Source organism: Colossoma macropomum, unplaced genomic scaffold (assembly GCF_904425465.1).
Source record: "Colossoma macropomum unplaced genomic scaffold, Colossoma_macropomum, whole genome shotgun sequence".
NCBI lineage: Eukaryota > Metazoa > Chordata > Actinopteri > Characiformes > Serrasalmidae > Colossoma > Colossoma macropomum.
The window spans coordinates 51,644-71,783 of NW_023495376.1; the positions used below are offsets into that span (position 1 = coordinate 51,644).

Sequence of the window (20,140 nt, forward strand, 5' to 3'; positions counted from 1 at the left end):
TGCTGAAAGGCGAAAAGGTCACACCATTTTCAATTGATCCGGCAAACTGATATTTTTCTGGTCCGTGCTGCTACAGTAATGATGTCAGCGGTACGTTTTTTCAAAACAAGCTCTGACCCTGTGTTCTAGAAATCTGTCCATTCCAGTACTTAACAGAAACAGAAAAAACAGGGAGTACATGTCTGATAATGTGAATTCATCCAATCTGCATTATGTAAAATGTGAGTCACAGATTCTGGTGGAAAGTGCACAGAGTATTAAGTTAGCTCTTCTTAATATAAGATCTCTCACAACCAAGTCTTATTTAATTAATGATTATATTAAAGCTCATTGGCTTGATTTTATGCTTTTAACAGAAACGTGGTTTTTCAAATTTTCATTTAAATGTCTCACATGCTGTCAAGAAAGGTGGAGGTGTAGCTGCTCTTTTTAAGGATTCTTTCCAATGCAAGCAGTTATCATTGGGTGATTTCACATCCTTTGAGTATTTCTGTGTGGTTCTATCCCCCTTATCCCCCCCTCCCCCCTCTCTTTCCCTGAGCTGAGCGACTGCCTGTCCCAAGAGGGTCAGATGTGAACACCACTCAATCCCATTCCAGGGAGATCAGATGCGGCTGACGCACTGTACAGAAGTGTAAAACTATATCCACTTATACTGTTTTGTGTCTGTGCTGTTATCCGGTGTCGACCAGTGGAGGATGGGTTACCCTTTTGAGTCTGGTTCCTCTCAAGGTTTCTTCCTCCTGTAGAGGGAGTTTTTCCTTGCCACTGTCGCCAAGGCTTGCTCACTGGGGGCGCGGACCCGGATTCTTTGTAAAGCTGCTTTGTGACAACATCTGTTGTAAAAGGTGCTATATAAATAAATTTAACTTGACTTGACTTGACTGAAAGGGGCACAAAAAATATTACTAGTATTTTCAACAAGCCCCCAAAATACAATGCCAATTTGTGTACATGAATTTACAGGTATGTTAGCTTTTATGTCCACTGATTTTGATCATTTTTTTATGTTTTGTTGGTGAATTTAACATACATATTAACTCCAAAGACAGTTACGCCAAGGAATTTTGCTCTATTGTGCTATATCTTATGGACTTTCTCAGCATGTGACCGGGAGCACACACTATCATGGTTACACTCTGGATGTGGTTATTTCAAAGGGTCTCAGCATATCAGCCACTGTTAAGAATGTCGCTTTGTCAGATCATTACTGTGTTTTCTTTGAAATGTGGACCTCACTAAACATCAAGACCAGACACATTTGCTTTAAGAAAAGGTTCATAAATGACAGCAAAGCTACACTTTTTATGAGCAAAATGTGCTCCACACCATGCGAGCCATCTGACTTTGTTGATGCTTTGCTGGATAGCTTCAACTTAAAAATTGTCAGTGTTATGGATGAGATCGCACCAGTTAAAGCTAAATCTATGTCACGACAACAGAGAGCACCTTGGAGGAATGATACTGCAGTTCAACTCCAAAAGAGAGAATGTAGGAAGGCTGAATGCAGATGGCATAAAATCAAGGAAATCTTTAAAGATAGGCTGCGCAATTACAACACAATAATGTGCAAAGCTAGAGAGTCCTTTTTCTCCAGCATTATCAACAATAATATCAACAACAGCAGAATACTTTTCACCATGGTTGACAAACTAAGTCACCTACATATATGGACCCTGAATTAGTATCACCTGGAAAATGCAATGAGTTTGCTACCTTTTGTAACACTAAAATCCAGAATATCAGGCAAGCCATTACTACATCTGCCAAAGAGCCTGTGTACTCTCCATCATCATGTAAAAATGTCATGGTTAAAATGTCTCAGTTTAGTACTATCAATAATGAAATTTTAATTGATATTGTGAATCATCTCATATCCTCCACTTGTAGTCTTGACATGTTACCAACCAACTTTTTAAAGAATGTGTTTCACTCAATATCAGCAAACATACTTCAGAGGGTAAACACCTCACTCCTGTCAGACAATTTTGCTAACGTCAAAAATAGATTTTTTAAATATTTAATTTATACCATAATGTTGCCATAACGTAAAAAGCGGAACTTGGAAGTGGGTAAGGACAGCACCTGGACAGTCTGTGATGGCACATAACAAAAACTCACATGGATGAGCGGAAAATCCGACCGGCTCCCTCTGCATTAAAGCCAGGTTAGGTCAGGAGTCACAACCCAAATGTTCAGAAGAACCATTTTGTCCTTTCAACAAAAATCAAACCACCTTGGGAGCCACAACATTTAATGTCCAATATGTCTGAGTATGTGATAATGTGCTAATATAGGCTAAAATATAAGCGAGAACGCAGATCTACTTTGCTCTGCTTTAAGTTTTAGCTCAGCTATAGCCGCTTTCCTCCCGTTTCCGCCAGAAAACTTATGCTCAAAAGTAGAGCAGTTTCTTAAAATGTCTCTCAGTGCTCGGCCGTTTCTACGAGGCTGAAGTTGCTTTTTATTTTCCAGCTTCTCACTTGAATTTTCCTGTTCCACCTTAAATTCTGCCTGAGCCGCTGAATGTAACTGCTGCACCATTTAAGGTGGACTGGGAAAATTTGAAAGGGAGATTGACTTCATCTTTGCAACTTTTTAGAGAGAGACATATGTTGCACACTTTAGAGCCGAGATTCAGCGTCCAGTCTCGAAAATATTTTACTAACACAGTGACAACCCCCCCCTACAATGAGACCAAAACCGAAGTTATAAAGTCACTGAATTAAATGGGCAGGATGGCTGTAACATGTGCTGCGTGGACATCCATTACCACTGGATCTTATTTCACCCTAACAGCACATTTTATCGCAAATGAGTGGCAGCAGCGTCTCAGTGAATGAGAGCCTTCTAGTTCACTTGCCACATCACTTCCATTTGATTTATTAATAAAAGATATTTTAGATATTTAAAGCAAAGTATTTGTAATAATGCATTTACATTATTGATCATTACAAATACTTTGCTTTAAAACTATCAAGTCCTCAGACATTAGGAAAATAGAAATCTTGTATAGAAAAAAAGATGCATCAAGATAATCGTTTTATAATCCCATCAGAGCGAAATTGTAATCGAATCGAATTGTGAGGTGCCTAAAGATTCCCACCCCTATCTGAAACAGCCACAATTAATGTTATTAATGACATTTGCTTAAGTACAGACTCTGGAAAAAAACATCTGTTCTATTACTGCTTGATTTCAGAGCTGCCTTTGATACCACTGACAACAAAATTCTCACAGATAGACTTGAGAACTGGCTTGGGCTCTCAGGGACTGTCGTAAAATGGTTAGTTCATACTTACAAGGAAGGATGACTTTGTGGAAATAGAAAATAATGTTTCTCAGAGCCAGTAACCCGTGATGTCCCCCAGGGTTCAATTCTTAGCCCACTCTTATTCAATTTATACACACTGCCTCTTGGCCAAATACTACAAGACTATGGGATATCTTACCATAGCTATGCAGATGATACACAGATCTACTTGGCCCTCTCTCCAAACAACTTTGGTCCCTTAATTCATTCTGTAAGAGCCTTGAGCTCATCACTAGCTAGATGAAACAAAACTTTCTGCAGTTGAATAAAGATAAAACTTTAAAACTAAAAGATTATTTTATTTGAGAATAGCAATGAGTGACAAAGACTAGCTGCATATCTGGATTCAAGAGCCCTAAAATCTAAAACTAGGACATAGCCTTGTTGTACTAATGGACTCTGATCAGTTGTGTCAAAGCAGTCACTAAATTAGCTTATCACATGTTGTGGAAATACCTAAGTAAACCAGAAAACAATAAAGTCTCAGAGTCACAAATAAATGCTCCAAAGTAATATTTTTATTAAATCTCACGGCCGGGGAGAAACTCCTGGAAAAACCCAGGGATCTCCGAAGACAGACCAGAGTTACAAAGGTTATATATTCCCCAAATGGGGTGTTGTTTCATACGAAAAACAGAGAACAAAGAAGATACAATCTATTGGTTACAAATAATTGCAAGACGCATAAATATGACAGTGTTAACATACATGCATAATGAATAAACAGCAAAGGAGCTCTAATATGGTCAAAAACCTTACCCACCTGGCCTGTTCCACTGACTCTCCTCTCTGCAGCCTCAAGGCCACAACACAATAATTCACAGTAGGCCCTTGTCAGTTCAGCCAGGCCTCAGGACTGATAACAGAACCTGGGAAGCTGCAAGGAGTTGACCCCCTATCTAGCTGGTGCACAGTGAGAGTCCACCTAATGTTTAGAGTATCCTAAGCTACCTCTACGGCTAGAAGCAATATAAACTACATCCGTATTAACCTCTTGTAAGCATTCATAAGTCATAAGTAATGGTTATATAAGTAAGACAACACACTACACTAGAATCCGTTTAAATGGGTTACATGCATGCACAGCTGACCAAAGTGATTATTAAAATAATTGATTACTAAAATAAAATCCACACATCTTAAGAATATCAATCAAGATGAGAGATCTAGCAGGATTGATTTCTGTAATGGTCTCCTAACTGGACCCCCAAAAAAGACTGCCAGAGTCTCACTAGGAGTAAAGAAGGGAACACATCACCCCCATTCTTAAATCCTTACATTGGCTTCCAGTCTGTTACAGAATAGACTTAAATATGCTATTACTGGTCTATAAATTGCTTAATAGTGCAGGACCAGCATCTACAGAACTAGGACATAACCCTGGACATAACCTAAAATTTCATAAATACGTTATGTAGTTATATATTTCATAGATATCTATCTGTCTATTTGTTCCCTTGTACTGAGCAATGACAAAGCCGAATCTATCTGTCTATCTATTTATCTTTACTTCTGAAAGACTCAGTCTCTCTGGGATGCTCTTTTTATACCCATTCATGTTCCTGACTTGTTGCCAATTAAACACTACAGGTTTTTGTAGCATTACACAACCATACCAGCCTTGTGCTGCCCTCAGCACAGCTTTTCTAGAATGTGTTGTTGGCATCAAATTCAAAATGGGCATATATATTTTCAAAAAACAATGAAATTTTGCACTTTCAACATTTGATAGGTTGTCTTTGTACTATTTTCAATTAAGTATATGGTGTGAATGATTTGCACATCATTGAATTTTGTTTTTATTTACATTTTGCACAGCGTTCCAACATTTTTGGAAACGGGGCCGTAGAAATCATGGTACTTTCCAACCCCCTATGTCTTCTCTTATTAAGAGAAAAGAGCGAGAATGATAAAGAGCCAAGCACTCTGGCAAGTGTTTGTCAAAACATCCACCATTGCATCAGAAACACTACTAGTTTAGATCTGCTAAATTCGAAAGCAAAGAGCCTCTTATTATTGAATGTGGAGCCACTTGATCGGTATCAACAGCATGAGCAGTGTGGACATTTTGGGGAGAACATGCAGTATCACACCTTCTCATTGGATGTATGAGCTTTGGGTTTGACTTGGTGGGTCAGTACAGGAAATTACATTCCATTTTATACTTATGTTTTAGGAACAGTGTAAAACACAAGAGGTGGTTTTCCCCAAAAAACAGACTGAAATCTGGTCTAGAATCACAGTTTCCTGTAGACTTTTACACCCAGAATGTGTTAAGGTTACACTCATTACTGCTAATTTCCACCACAGCTCTTAGGGCACTTGTGTTTCTGTACAGTCTTTAAATGCCTGAAACTCTGTCCACACTCTGAGCAGTGATACGGTTTCTCTCCTGTGTGGATGCGCTGGTGTTCTTGGAGATTCCTATTCTCATTAAAACTCTTCCCACAATCTGAGCAGTGATAAGGCTTCTCTCCTGTGTGAATGCGCTGGTGTCTGTTGAGAGTACTCTGTATAGTAAAAGTCTTCCCACACACTGAGCACTGATATGGCTTCACTCCTGTGTGAACATGCTGGTGCTGTTGGAGTTGACTCTTTTGAGTAAAGCTCTTCCCACACTCTGAGCAGTGATACGGTTTCTCTCCTGTATGAATGTGCTGATGTTTTTTGAGAGCATATGATGCAGTAAACCTCTTCCCACACTCTAAGCAATAATATGGTTTTACTCCTGTGTGAATGCGCTGGTGCTTTTGGAGAGTACCCTGTTCAGTAAACCTCTTCCCACACTCTGAGCAGTGATATGGTTTCTCTCCTGTGTGAATGCGCTGGTGGGTATGGAGATTACTCTTTTGAGTAAAACTCTGTCCACACACTGAGCAGTGATACGGCTTCTCTCCTGTGTGAAAGCGCCGGTGTCGTTGGAGAGCACTCTGTGCAGTAAAACTCTTCCCACACTCTGAGCAGTGATACGGTTTCTCTCCTGTGTGAATGCGCTGGTGGATTTGGAGACCACTCTTTTGAGCAAAACTTTGTCCACACTCTGAGCAGTGAAATGGCTTCTCTCCTGTGTGAGTGCGCTGGTGGTCTTGGAGATGCCACTGTACAGTAAAACTCTTTTCACACTCTGAGCAGTGATACGGCTTCTCTCCTGTGTGAATGAGCCGGTGTCGTTGGAGAGCACTGTGTGTAGTAAAACTCTTCTCACACTCTGAGCAGTGATACAGTTTCTCTCCTGTGTGGATGCGCTGGTGTATTTTGAGCGCACTCTGTGCAGCAAAACTCTTTCCACATTCCAAGCAGTAGTGATTTCTCTCCTTGCTGTGTTTCTGCATTTGTCTGTGAGATGCGTTCATGTGGAGGGTACTGGATGACGTTTGCTGAGTCCCAGAACGTCTTCTGGATGCCATATTCTTATATAATCACCTGTTTCAGCAGCTTAACTTTCCTCTTTGTGGAACGTCCTGATGTGTTGACTGAAGCACAATTAAACTGAGTAGGAAAGAGCAGGAAAACACTTGAAACCAACATCAATCATTTCTGAAAGAAAAAAAAGTAAATATAAACTCAACTTCCATCCGATGTGGGAAAGCCAAAAATCTAATACCCTCAAACTCTGGGATTATCCAAAATCCACAACCATTTCATACTGTAGTAAACAAAGTGATCCCAAATTTGATTTGTTTCATCTAATGTATACTGAATGTAACTGGGCTCTCTGCTTTATAAGGTCATTAAAGAGCTAAGAATTTTGCTACATGTGTATTTTTTGGTAAGTTCTCAGAGCTTAAATATCGCATTAGGCCATGATCCAAGTCATGCATAGACAATTTCAAAGCATAATGAACTGTGGGCCTTCAAATCTCTTAGGGTGTTTACACTTCACATGGGCTCATCTGAAACTATAAGTAATTGTTACAAACATTGTTACTGTTACAAAACAAGAGAAGAATATAAAATATATCTGAACACCCGTCAACAATGTCACTAAGAAATGAAAGGTAGGGACAATTATTGAACTGCAAGATATGGAAGACTAAGGAACACCTCTACAAAATGCTTGTTGACTGATCACTTAGGCAAAGCAAAACCCCTACCACACTGCTATAGACCCGCATGAACATCTGGCTGCATGGGAACAGTGATTTACTGGCCTACTGTGCTATGTTGTTGCACAAACATCACCAACATGGAAAGATTATCAGATGGTAACATTAATTCTGATCTCATTACAAATTTAAACATATGAAATTTGCATGCAACTCTTAGATAAACCATTCTGAAATCAAGTGCTGTGGCTTAATGAAACAAAAATTCAACTCTTTGGCTACTACCACCATTGACTGAAGGTCACTTTTGCACATGCCACAGTTTTATTTTATTTTCCACCTAATATACAAACCCCATTTCTGGAAAAGTTAGCACATTTTAAAAAAATGCAATAAAATAAGAATAAAGTTAGCAATTTTGAAAAAAAAGGCAATAAAAATAAGAATCTGTAATTTGTTAATTCTCTTGAACCCTTAACTGACAAAGATACAAAGAGATGATTTGTAATGTTTAGCCTGAATAACTAGATTGCATTTTGTAATTGAAAACAAATTTTAAATCTAATGCCTGCAACACACTCAAAAAAAGCTGAGACACAGGCAAAATGAGAGTGAAAAGAATATTTAAGTTACACCATTTTTGACACATTCCACAATAAGCAGGTGAACTGATAATGGGTGAGGGTATCATTATTGGGTGTAAGCATCCACCAAAGGCTCAGTGGTTGCAAGTGAAGATCAGTTGTGGCTCACCACTTTGTGTTATACTTTGTGGGAGAACCATCAAACTGTTCAAAAAGAACATGTCTTAATGCAAGACTGCAAAGAATTTAGGTCTTTCGCCATCTAGACATTAAATTGCAAAAAATCCATGGAATCCAGAGAAATCTCAGTCAGTGTAGGTCAAAGCCAGAAACCACTGCAAATGTGCATGACCTTCATAACCTCAGATGGCAATGCATTAGAAACTGTCATACTGTGTTAAATACAGCCAAATGGGCTTAGGAGTACTTTGGAAAACTTAACACAGTATGCCACTATATCAAGAAATGCAACTGGATTATCTGTATTTATCTGGGCTGCTGAGTTGAGTATATAACAATAGATATGACTCCTTAAAATCAGCCAGTTCTAAATATACAAATTTTCACAGCAGCGTCAGTACAGGAAAACAGCTGCTGCAGATTCAGAGCCGTCCTTTTACACTGAGATGATCCACCTTTAGTCAGAGGTGAGTGTAAGCTAACGAGCGACTGTGAGTAAACAGATAAAACGTGAACAGCGCAGTGAGAGTTATGATGTATGGGCAGCTGCCTTCGGAATGGACCTGACTAAATGTCTTTCTGGGAAGGGAATGATTATTTCAGCAAGACAATGCCAGGCCTCATTCTGCACATGCTAAAACAGCGTGGCTTTGTATGGCTTCATAAACACAGAGTGACATCTGTCTCCTATTGAAAACATTAGGCACATCATGAAGAGGAGAATCAGGCAACAACCACCACAGATTGTTGAGCAGTTAAAGTCTTGTATGAAGCAAAAATAGGCAAACATTGCCTACTTGCAGTGCTGCCATTAGTACCCTCAGTTCGTTAAAGATTAAAAAGTAATAAAATAGAAAAGATGATATAATACAGTGGTAAACATGCCTCTTTCCCAACTTCTTCTGAGTGTGTCGCAGATATAAAATTCTAAAGTGATTTAAATTTTCAAAAGACAATTGAAGTGGTCAGTGAAAACATTAAACAATTTTTTTTGTACTTGTGTGAGTTAAAGAAAGGCTCAAGAGAGATTTAATAATCACATTCTTGTTCTTAGTGTATTTTATGAAATATGCTAATTTTCTGAAAATGGGTTTTGTAGTAAATTCAGAAGTTAAATGGTAATCTTGCATTTACATTTGTAGAAATATGTATTAATTTATTCCTAGCTGATTAATAATTTTTCATTTGGGCAAAATGTGTAATTTGACCTAAACTTTCACACGACTGTATAAAGGGAGATGCACATTGTGTTTGTTCTCTATTTCTCTTTGTTTTCTGTGTTAAACATGAAGGATCATGGAGATGCATTAACAGGTACTGATGCAGAGTGTAGCCTCAGTCAGTGTTGTTCAATTTCATGTCAGTTACTCATTTAAAAAAAGCCATGGACAGTTCTTTAAGTGAGCGGCTCCATGATTTTACTCGAGGCCTAATAGAAAACACATGGCATTGTACTCAGTAAGGGCCAGTGATGAGCACAGACTTTGTGTACTTTACATTGCTGTGTTAGGCCTTAAATAGAAAATGGCTGTTATTGTGGGCTACAAGTGTAAATGAACCAAAGGTGGAAAATATTCATGTTTTGATGACTGTTTTAAAAAGATAATTGTTTTGTTTAATATATAGATGAAACATACAAATGCAGTACATGAAGTTCTATCCTTTACCAATCAGCAATTATTTACCAGTGATTGCGAATGTTAGCAACTTGTTAGATGTTAGAATTATCTAAACAAAAGCTGAATTTGAGGAAAACAGCTCCCTGATCAGCCAGTATGGTCATCTTTGGAGATTAGTTGCTGAGAAATTGTATATCAGTATTAACTAGCTTGCATGTCTAGCAGATGTTTGTTAGCCGCTAGCTAACTAATTTCTAGCTTTTTGTTTTGTTTTGTTTTGTTTTTAAACCTGGGCCAATATCCACCACATCTTCAAGATGTGTCCCAGTTTGTTTCCCAGTTTGTGAAAACTTTCTCAGTGGTTTTTTATTCCTTCTTTGACATTTAAGTTTCAATTATTTTGATCTCAGAATCTACAGACATTATTTCGTTCATGGAAAAAGACGTCCAGTCCACAGGTTTTTCCTTGATGTTACTGTAAATGCTTTGCACATGTTCTAGTTACACGTTTTCATATATGAGGATTTTTGATTTTGTTTTATAAAAATGAATGGCAGTTATTAATTTACAGAAGCCACTGTAAGACAGAATAAGCCAAAGCTGCCAGGCTTCCCAAAGTTAAAATGTCTTGATGGTCTGATTCCTGAGGAGACAGAGCTGTATGGAGCTGTCAAACACACCCAGCTCTGTTTGTGAAGTTCATCACAAATCGAGTTCTGCTAGATCAAACACAGTTTCATGCGCAGAGGTGCGTTACTGCGTTCCGGAGTTCCAGCCGACAGAATCAGAATCACTAACCGACTTTACTGCAGCAGCTCCTCCTCTAAATCACTGCAGGATGAGCAGCGTTTCCATCAATGAGGCTCTAACAGACATTTAAAGACCCTCATCAGTCAGTTACACCGACATATAAAGACTGAAACCAGCTTAAAGCAGCACTTACAGCTCTTTAATCTCAGACTGAGTCTCCGTTTCAGAGTCTCCCCCAAACACAACACGCTGTGTGAAGACAACAACAGTAGCGAGCGGAGTCCGACCGCAACCGGGAGGGTGTTTTTCAAAATAAAAGTTTCTAGCTCTCAATACGTTTTAGTTAATATTATTAAATATGAGTATTAATAATTTACTCTAAAAATGTTATAAAACACTATGGTTTTACATTAAACAAGCGTCACTGCACATGTAGGAGTCTCTCATACTATGAGTCTGAAATGCTTTATAGCCTATTGCATTGGCATTAATGAAGGATGGACATACTGTAGTTTTAATTGTCTAGTGTCTAAACAGTAGATTGTGTCAAGACAAAACCCAGAGTGAAATGAAATCACCAGACCCTCCTCTGTCTGAAAACATGGAGTTTTATACCAAGCAAGCTTCACTGCCCATGTAGGAGTACTATGAGTGTGACATGCCTATATATTAATAAAGGATGGACATAGTTTGTCTATTGTTTTTTTTTGTTATTATTTTTTATTATTTTAGTTATTATTAATTTGTCCCTTCGTAAATAGTTTCTTCCTTGGATGTTAGTGAAAAAAATGTGTTGTTGAAAAAGTCCTAGATATGCTATGTGGGTGAAGTAGTGATGGTACACTCCGTACACTCAGCACTCCTACATACCCTATTTACTTATGTTGTTATATCAGTTTATGTACTTGCCAAATATTACATCAACATCTGATACATACTGCTTAATGTCTTACAATTTACTGCTAAAAACATAGCAAAGAAATAAAATTTCATGAAAATATAAAAATAAATTATTAACCAAACAATAAACAATCAAATTATCAAGCAAATAATCAGAATATAGGATTATGAGAAACTTTATAGTTAAAAACAACTAATTGCCATATTTTCTTAAATGTATTAAAACAAAGATCGTTTTCCTCAGTACATATAATTTATCGTTTGGGAAAAAAGGCACAAAATACTAATTGTTCACATTGTAAAAAATAGCAGTTTAAAATCAGATGAAAAGATGTGAAATTTCACATCCATACAATAAATACTAAATCACCTTAACTGCAGTGCGATTCGTAGAACTTTTTATCCTGCATGTTTTCTCATGGCTGATTTCCATACATGTTAAATGTCTACTGAGACAGCATAGAAATATCAGGGCATGCAGTTATTTAATTTTATGAAACCTCTTTAAACCAACACGCTTAGCTCCACTCTTGGTGGGTGGAGTCCATCACAGCTTGGAAAGTCATCTATTGTTGAGCTGAATTCTGTTATAGCAAGAAATCTACCAAACAGTGCTGGACTAAAACCCTCCAGGACTGGAGTTGACATCATACTCTTCTATTTGATTTCATCTAAAATATTTCAAGATTCAATTGATTTAGATTAAATGTGAGGTGAAAATGTGTAGATGTCACTATAAGCTACAGCTACACAGTTATTCAAGGAGTTTTAAATAATAAAGCTGTGGTGTAAATCCCTTTTAAGCAGAATGTGTTTCTTTTCTGTGTTTCTGTGACTTTGTGTTGATTTAAGAATTCACTGTAATATATATTTGATGAAGAAATTCATACAACAGATAATCTCTCATTCGGTTCTGGCAAAATGGATTTAGGGGAACATTGAATGACACTGGCTTTATAAAGAAGCACACATAAAGACCACAGTTGCTGCCACACATTTGTAGAAAATGAGGGCATTGTGATAAAATTCACATTGTAAAGTCTATAATTCTTCCATGTAATGCCAAACTGCAGATGTGGATGGACACATCAAAACCTTTTTTCCTTTACCTTCTCTTCTAAAAGAGCAAGTAGGCATCTGCAATTCTGTCATTTAGCCATATTCCAAGTTTATCAACTCTAAATCATCTTCAAATACATTTTTGGAAGATCATCATGATTTTGGAAAAATACCTCTGTTTGTTTGTAAGGAGTAGTTATCTCACATGGCTCTGTACATTCATGTTTTGTATCCTACAGTTTAAATTCTGTAAATTTACACAATTTTGTAACTGTAAAGCAACTAGAACACAGTTAGATTGAGACACCATTTAATGAACAATAGTAGAGGTTTAACTTATGTGATTTACACCATTGACAGTCCAGCCATTGTTACCTGCTTTAACAAATTTAGCTAAGAGCAGTTTTTCATTGAGAGGGATAATGGCTCCAATTTTGTAAATACTATTATTAAGCACTAAAGACAAAGTTATTTTTTGATCTAGATTAAAATTGCACTGCTTTGATACTACCAGTAGTGTTTTAGGGCAATGAATAGTCTCATTTTTATAAAGACACTGAAGCTTTTGTTCCACATTTGTTACACTTGTTAATTTTAGAAAATTATTTCAGTGAAACCTCAAGTCCTGTAGATGTAATCAGGTTTGTTGGTAATATAAGGATTTTGTTGTTTCTGCTATATAGAGCTGAATATTTACTGCATAAATTGCAGCTAAACAAACACAAAACGTGAATGTACATCAAAATGTCCCTGAAAGTGTTTGTTGTACAAAGTTGTCCATGTAGGAATATATAGACTGTGCTGTAATTTTCCTTGAGATTTAGTTATTTTGAGTTAAAGGGGTGATTCTTTCCAACTGGATTTGTTCCAGTTCTCCAATAGCTTGTCCAAATGTGTCTGAATGATCTATTTTCTCAGCTGTTATAAGATGTTCTTGACAAACTGTGACGGCTGATGTGTTTTTTTTAAAAATGAATGAACCAGTAACGTGACATTTGTGACTGCAGAGGTGATGCTTGGTGTCCATAATACACTGAGACTTTGGCACAAGCTTTTTCCAGAGCTGTCACTCTTTTGGCTTTCTGGACCATCATTTGCTGGGCTAGGCACAGACACGTCATTAGATGTCTGACATTCTGAGACTCTTTTACCCAGGTATTTACTCTTTGTTTTACCATATGAACTGAATCATTCAAAACCTTAAGTTTATCATCTCTGTAAAACAAAATGGTGGCAAACACAGCAGGCTGCAGCCATGGAAGTAAGCAAACAATCTGGATCAGCAGAGATGACGTTAGATTCCACCTGACCTAAAAAAGCCTTGGTATCCTTCTGAACAGCTCCATCGGCAGGAACGCAGTAAAACGCAAATATCAATGATGCATTTGAGGTGAGCACTGAGTTTCACCTTGTCTAACCTTAACTAATTTATCACGACCGGGGCGGCATTTTAATAATTTCAACATTAGAGTTCTCGCATTCACACTCTGTAGTCTGTGTGCAGCTGGTTCTCATGGCAGACAAGGCTGAAGTTGGATGCCTATTCACCAGCTTCTTGTTTGAATTTTCCGTTCCACCTTAAATGTTGCAAAAGTTAAACAAGAACAGGAAAATTCAAACCAGAAGCTGACGAATAGGCTGAGGTGCTAGACTGTAACTGCTGAACCATTTAAGGATTCAGGATAACAAGCTTAGCTTTGGCTACCGTACACAGCCAGCAATGCAGCTAGCTAACACTGATAGTTATAAAAAATCCACATGAGCTGGTTTATAATTTAGAAACAACAAAAAAAATCATACATTAGCTGATTAGCGTACATTGTAGGATTCATCAAGGCTTGCTATTGTCAAAGCTTAACATTGTGCTTGTTCCTGTAGGTTCAGTGTCCTCAACCTGGCAACCCACATGAGCTACGAGTCTGGGAAGGAGGAGGCGGGGTGGACAGCTCTCTCCAATATTTTGACTTTGACACTGACTTGAATATTTTACTTTATCACAAAAGTGTATAATAACAGAAACAGAATAAATTATTAATAATTTACTTTTACAATTTAACTTTAATAATATTACACCAATGTCCTTTCCCCAAATTAAACGTCTCTCTTCAGATTAAGATTTACATTCAAAATTCCCAATATTTAACCCAGGTCGGCTCCTATGGGTCTGACACAAACTGCCTCATTATAAGTTTTCACTAGGCTGTCCATTTAAACTGGATTAAAAAATCATCAATTAAAATTCTAGTGATGAGTGATCAATGATTAGTTGACAGTCATAATTGCATAATTTGCAAGAATTCTGACTGCAGACAGATCAAATTGCAGACTCACTGTCCACAAGGGGGACCTATGAGCACTCAAGTGGCTTTTCTGTTTCACACTGTCGCAAATGGATAAACAGAAACTACTTTTAAAATGAATGTTTCACAGATGATGCATTTTCACTATTATAATTTAAAACTTCTTTCTTCTCTTTTTTTTCCAGTGAAGTATTTTGGAATCCATGAAAAACTATTCATAGTTTGTTATTATTCAGTGAGGTCTTTAAAACGTATTTGTTGAAAATATATGACTTGATTAATCAATTACACAATTACAGGTGATTGTAAAATAATGGGTAGATTATTTGATTGCTAATATAATTGTCAGTGATGGTTAGCAATGCTATGTTACTAGCTCATTATGCTAATAATTTACATCACAATATGTTTTTCTGAGCATATTGTGGATATCATTAGTACTTAAAGAACTCTAAGGCCGCATTTACACCTGGCATTAAAATGCGTACCTGAGTGGTCTGACTGTAAGTGGACAGCAGGTACAAATATAAACAGGGCAGAATTTGTCTCAGAGACATGCTGTGGTCAGATCACCCAAAGCACCCTCGGAGGTGGTCAGGGACACAAATGACCACATAACCTTTGTAGCATGAATGCTAAAGCATCTCAATACATCTTCAAAAGCAGTGAAGGACCACCTTAATCAGCTGAGTCATCACAGCACAGAAAGCAGCTGTGTAGTTTGTCTTTCCATCTCCTCTCCTGTTTGTTTACAAGTTTTGTTAGCATCGGCTGTACATCAAGTGTGAACAGAGTCTGAGACCCTAACCACCTGCATTCACCATTACAGAGAGAGCATAATTATTCCAGTTTAACTCCGTTTAATGCAGTACAGTTTGTGAATGTTAATTAAACATAATTCAACTCAGTTTTTTAAGGTGGCGCTACTGGTACATTCTGTCTGTTTCAACTTACCAAAGCTAATAAAAACCAACAATACTGTGATGCATATCGAATGTATAGAAACTTTGCTCTAGTGTCATAATGTAATATTTTTAATCTGAGAAACTGAACGAATTAAATTGTATAACTGAGCAAATTAAAATACAATACATTAAAACTCAGTTAAATAATTTAACTGAGTAAATTAAATCTAATTAAGATCTGATTCTAAATCACTCACTGATTTGGTTTAGAATCACTCACTGATCTGATTCAGAATCACACACTGACCTGATTTAGAATCACTCACTGATCTGATTCAGAATCACTCACTGATCTGATTCAGAATCACACACTGACCTGATTTAAAATCACTCACTAATCTGATTCAGAATCACTCACTGATCTATTACAGGTTCAGGTAGCTGCAGTGGAATAAATGAAGAGATTGTGGTTTTAGTGTTGGTAAAAGATATAAAAAAGAGGGGCAGGGAATGTCTTATTTATTTATTTATTTTTTCATTATTCAGTGTGCAATGAGTACAGATTTCAGTGCTGGTAAACCCATTTTAAACATCTTTTGTCCAGTCTAATGTATTCTGTGGGTGATTTTGTATGGTATGAGCTGTAGATTAGAACCTAAAATCAGATTTATAGTATTTGTGCATATCTGTAACCAGAAACCAGAAAGGGAAAATCTTATTGATATCACACTTTATGAGACTCAGCAATGTAAGAGTTTTTTACAGCTGAAATGTAAAAATATTCTGTACGGAGTTAGTTTATTATAGGTACAGTAAAGGTGAATCATGGGTAATGAAGTACTGTAAACAGTGGATCGTGCAGAGGACAATCACTTTTGGAAGAATCTGCACACTTGCACTGTGTGTGAAGAACAGTGAGTCGTCATTACTCACCAGTGGACATTCACAAGCTGAGTCATGACAGCAGGGACAAAACACAAAGCTGAACAGTCAGAGTATTATTATAAGGAGTATTAGAATTGTCTCTACTCTGGCGCCACCTACTGGATATTCAGGGAACAACAGATGTTCTGATAAACTAGCAGTGTTTCACATTCTGAGCTGATCAGAATGAGGCTGACTCTAATTATTGATGGAGTCTAACAGAGCCAGTCACAGTGCTCCTCTACCATGGTGTGTGTTTTGGTGTTCATTATGGAGCTTATCTTAACTGTACATGGCAGGAAGAGCTGATCTGGATGTTTCTGCTGGGTTAAAGTAAAAGTGTTTCCCCTAAAAATATCTGGATAATTATATAGACCATCCTTCAGTCTGTATTACCCCAACAACAGATCAGTGATAATACGTTTGTGTTAAACAATAAAACAATGATTATTATGAACAGCGTTGTTAATCAGAAAGAAATCTGCCATTCTATCTATCTTTGTATTTATTTATTTCTAGCGATGGTAAAATAACTCAACACTCACTGAGAGTCACTGAGATTCAGTGAAATACATCATTTTAATTCTACTAAATGTAAATCAATCATACTGATCAATACTTTCTGTGCTGCTCATGGCTTATTGGATGAACAAACGCGACCCTACAAACGTGTTTTGAACCTTTTTTCTTTCTGTAGTTCAGAGCTGCTCAGCGTTGGTTTGTGGGGAGGAGCTGAATGGGATCATTGCGGTTTAGAGTGAAAGTGAAAGTGGAGCCGCGTCTGTTCAGAGAAGAGAAGATCATAAACAGAGAAAAACTCAGAGGTAATTACTGAACATCAACACTCACTGTTCACTGAGGAGAACAAGGAGAACCACACTGATCTGAGAGGAACAGCTGCTGGGTTCTGTTTTAGGTTCTGCTGAAAGGCTCTGTTTGATAAAGTCAGATAACCGAAGCTAAGCTAAGCTAATGCTCAGGTAGCCAATAAACCCAGAGAAATGTTGGAGCTTTTAGAGCCTCAGAGCTTCTTTCTGTGAGGAGAACCTTTAATTTATGGAAATCACCACATTTTGGGTATTAATAGTTCAGAATGAGCTTCTTAAAGACTTTTATTCTGGAGAAAAGACACTAACGGCTAACGGCTAAATGCAATAACAAGTTGGGTGACTTGTTCTGCAGTAGTTGAGCTGTGGGTGACTTGTTTGTTTGTTGGTGCTGTAGTTAAGCTGTGGGTGACTCATTTGTTCGTTCGTGCTGTAGTTGAGCTGTGGATGACTCGTTTGTTCGTTCGTGCTGTAGTTGAGCTGTGGATGACTCATTTGTTCATTCGTGCTGTAGTTGAGCTGTGGGCGACTCGTTTGTTCGTTCGTGCTGTAGTTGAGCTGTGAATGACTTGTTTGTTCGTTCGTGCTGTAGTTGAGCTGTGGGTGACTCGTTTGTTTGTTCGTGCTGTAGTTGAGCTGTGGGTGACTCATTTGTTCGTACTGTAGTTGAGCTGTGGATGACTCGTTTGTTCGTTCGTGCTGTAGTTGAGCTGTGGATGACTCATTTGTTCATTCGTGCTGTAGTTGAGCTGTGGGCGACTCATTTGTTCGTTCATGCTGTAGTTGAGCTGTGGATGACTTGTTTGTTCGTTCGTGCTGTAGTTGAGCTGTGGGTGACTCGTTTGTTTGTTCGTGCTGTAGTTGAGCTGTGGGTGACTCATTTGTTCGTACTGTAGTTGAGCTGTGGATGACTTGTTTGTTCGTTCTTGCTGTAGTTGAGCTGTGGATGACTCATTTGTTCGTTCGTGCTGTAGTTGAGCTGTGGATGACTCGTTTGTTTGTTCGTGCTGTGGTTGAGCTGTGGATGACTTGTTTGTTCGTGCTGTAGTTGAGCTGTGGATGACTCATTTGTTTGTGCTGTGGTTGAGCTGTGGGTGACTGTTCGTTTGTTCGTGCTGTGGTTGAGCTGTGGGTGACTCGTAGGTTCGTGCTGTAGTTGAGCTGTGGATGACTCGTTTGTTCGCTCATGCTGTAGTTGAGCTGTGAGTGACTCGTTTGTTCGCTCATGATGTAGTTGATTTGTAGATGACTCGTTTGTTCGTTGTTGCTGTAGTTGAGCTGTGGATGACTCATTTGTTTGTGCTGTATTTGAGCTGTGGGTGACTCGTTTGTTCGTTCGTGCTGTAGTTGAGCTGTGGGTGACTCGTTTGTTTGTTCGTGCTGTAGTTGAGCTGTGGATGACTTGTTTGTTCGCTCATGCTGTAACTGAGCTGTGGATGACTCATTTGTTCGTGCTGTAGTTGAGCTGTGGGTGACTCGTTTGTTCGTTCGTGCTGTAGTTGAGCTGTGGATAACTCATTTGTTCGCTCATGCTGTAGTTGAGCTGCCAGTGACTCGTTTGTTCATTTGTGCTGTAGTTGAGCTGTGGATGACTCGTTTGTTCGTTGCTGCTGTAGTTGAGCAGTGGGTGACTTGTTTGTTTGTGCTGTAGTTGAGCTGTGGATGACTTGTTTGTTCACTCATGCTATATTTAAGCTGTGGGTGACTCGTTTGTTCGTTCGTGCTGTAGTTGAGCTGTGAATGAATTCTTTGTTTGCTCATGCTGTAGTTGAGCTGTGGGTGACTCATTTGGTCGTTCGTGCTGTAGTTGAGCTGTGAGTGAATTCTTTGTTCACTCATGCTGTAGTTGAGCTGTGGATGACTCGTTTGTTTGTTCGTGCTGTATCATCATATATATCATCACTATAATTTCTAATTTGTTTTTTAATTTTAATGATTTTCTATTTTAAATTTATTGTTTTTAATGTTGTTTTTAGTTATGTTTTTTAACCGACTCTGACTCTGAACTTTTCCATTTGTAAAGCACTTTGAATAACAGCTGTGTTTAAAAGGTGCTATATAAATAAACATGCTTTGCCTTGCCTTGAAATTATGATTGACAGCTCACTGTAGTCCACAGTCACAGATAGACTACAGTCTGTAACTGTAGAACTACAAAGTGCACCTATATAGTAAGTGGAGCTGATAAAATGGACAATGAGCATAAAAACAAGGAGGTGGTCATAATGTTATGCCTGATAGGTGTATATTTTCTTCACATATGACTCCAGTATGATTTTCTTCCTTTGTTCTGTTTCAGTCTGATTCAGAGAGACTCATCTGATCTCAGCTACGAGTTCATAAAGAGTCAGTGTTCCTTCATGAAGATCCAGAGAGGAGGATGGTTCTACTGAGGTAGACAGAGTTTACAGTATGAATGGTGCAGTGAAGTGTTCCTCACTTCCAGCCTCACCTGATTAACCTCAGCAGGTAGAGCAGAGTAACCTGTGCAGAGCTGTGGTTCTACAGAACATGGAGAGAGGAGCTTCGGTTCCACACCTAGAACTCCTTTCATCTAGATAACGTCAGACCTCAGACACATTATTGATAATGATTATCAGAATTATAGAGGTGATCAGTTCTACTGTCTGTTTATACTGAGATTCTATCAGTAAATACAGTTTATTAATAATGAACTGATAGATCAGAGAGAGACAGTAACATTATTGATAATAATTATCAGGATTATAGAGG

The 20,140-nt window shown here is 38.0% G+C and overlaps 1 protein-coding gene across 3 annotated transcripts; it reads right to left on the reverse strand.

The window, feature by feature from the left end:
* Positions 1–3,819: 3,819 nt before the first annotated feature.
* On the reverse strand, positions 3,820–10,766 carry LOC118801922 (zinc finger protein 239-like). 3 transcript variants are annotated; one of them, XM_036562330.1, is made up of 3 exons: positions 10,686–10,727; positions 10,541–10,607; positions 3,820–6,802 (listed from the first exon to the last, which is right to left on the reverse strand). In XM_036562330.1, the coding sequence occupies exon 3, from the start codon at positions 6,718–6,720 to the stop codon at positions 5,608–5,610; it is 1,113 nt and encodes a 370-aa protein (XP_036418223.1). In that variant the 5' UTR covers positions 6,721–6,802; positions 10,541–10,607; positions 10,686–10,727; the 3' UTR covers positions 3,820–5,607. The 3 variants fall into 3 exon arrangements, with proteins under 3 accessions (XP_036418223.1, XP_036418221.1, XP_036418222.1); XM_036562328.1 differs by lacking the exon at positions 10,541–10,607 and having other exon boundaries at positions 10,686–10,766; XM_036562329.1 differs by lacking the exon at positions 10,541–10,607 and having other exon boundaries at positions 3,820–6,850; positions 10,686–10,742.
* Between the last annotated feature and the right edge of the window lie 9,374 nt (positions 10,767–20,140).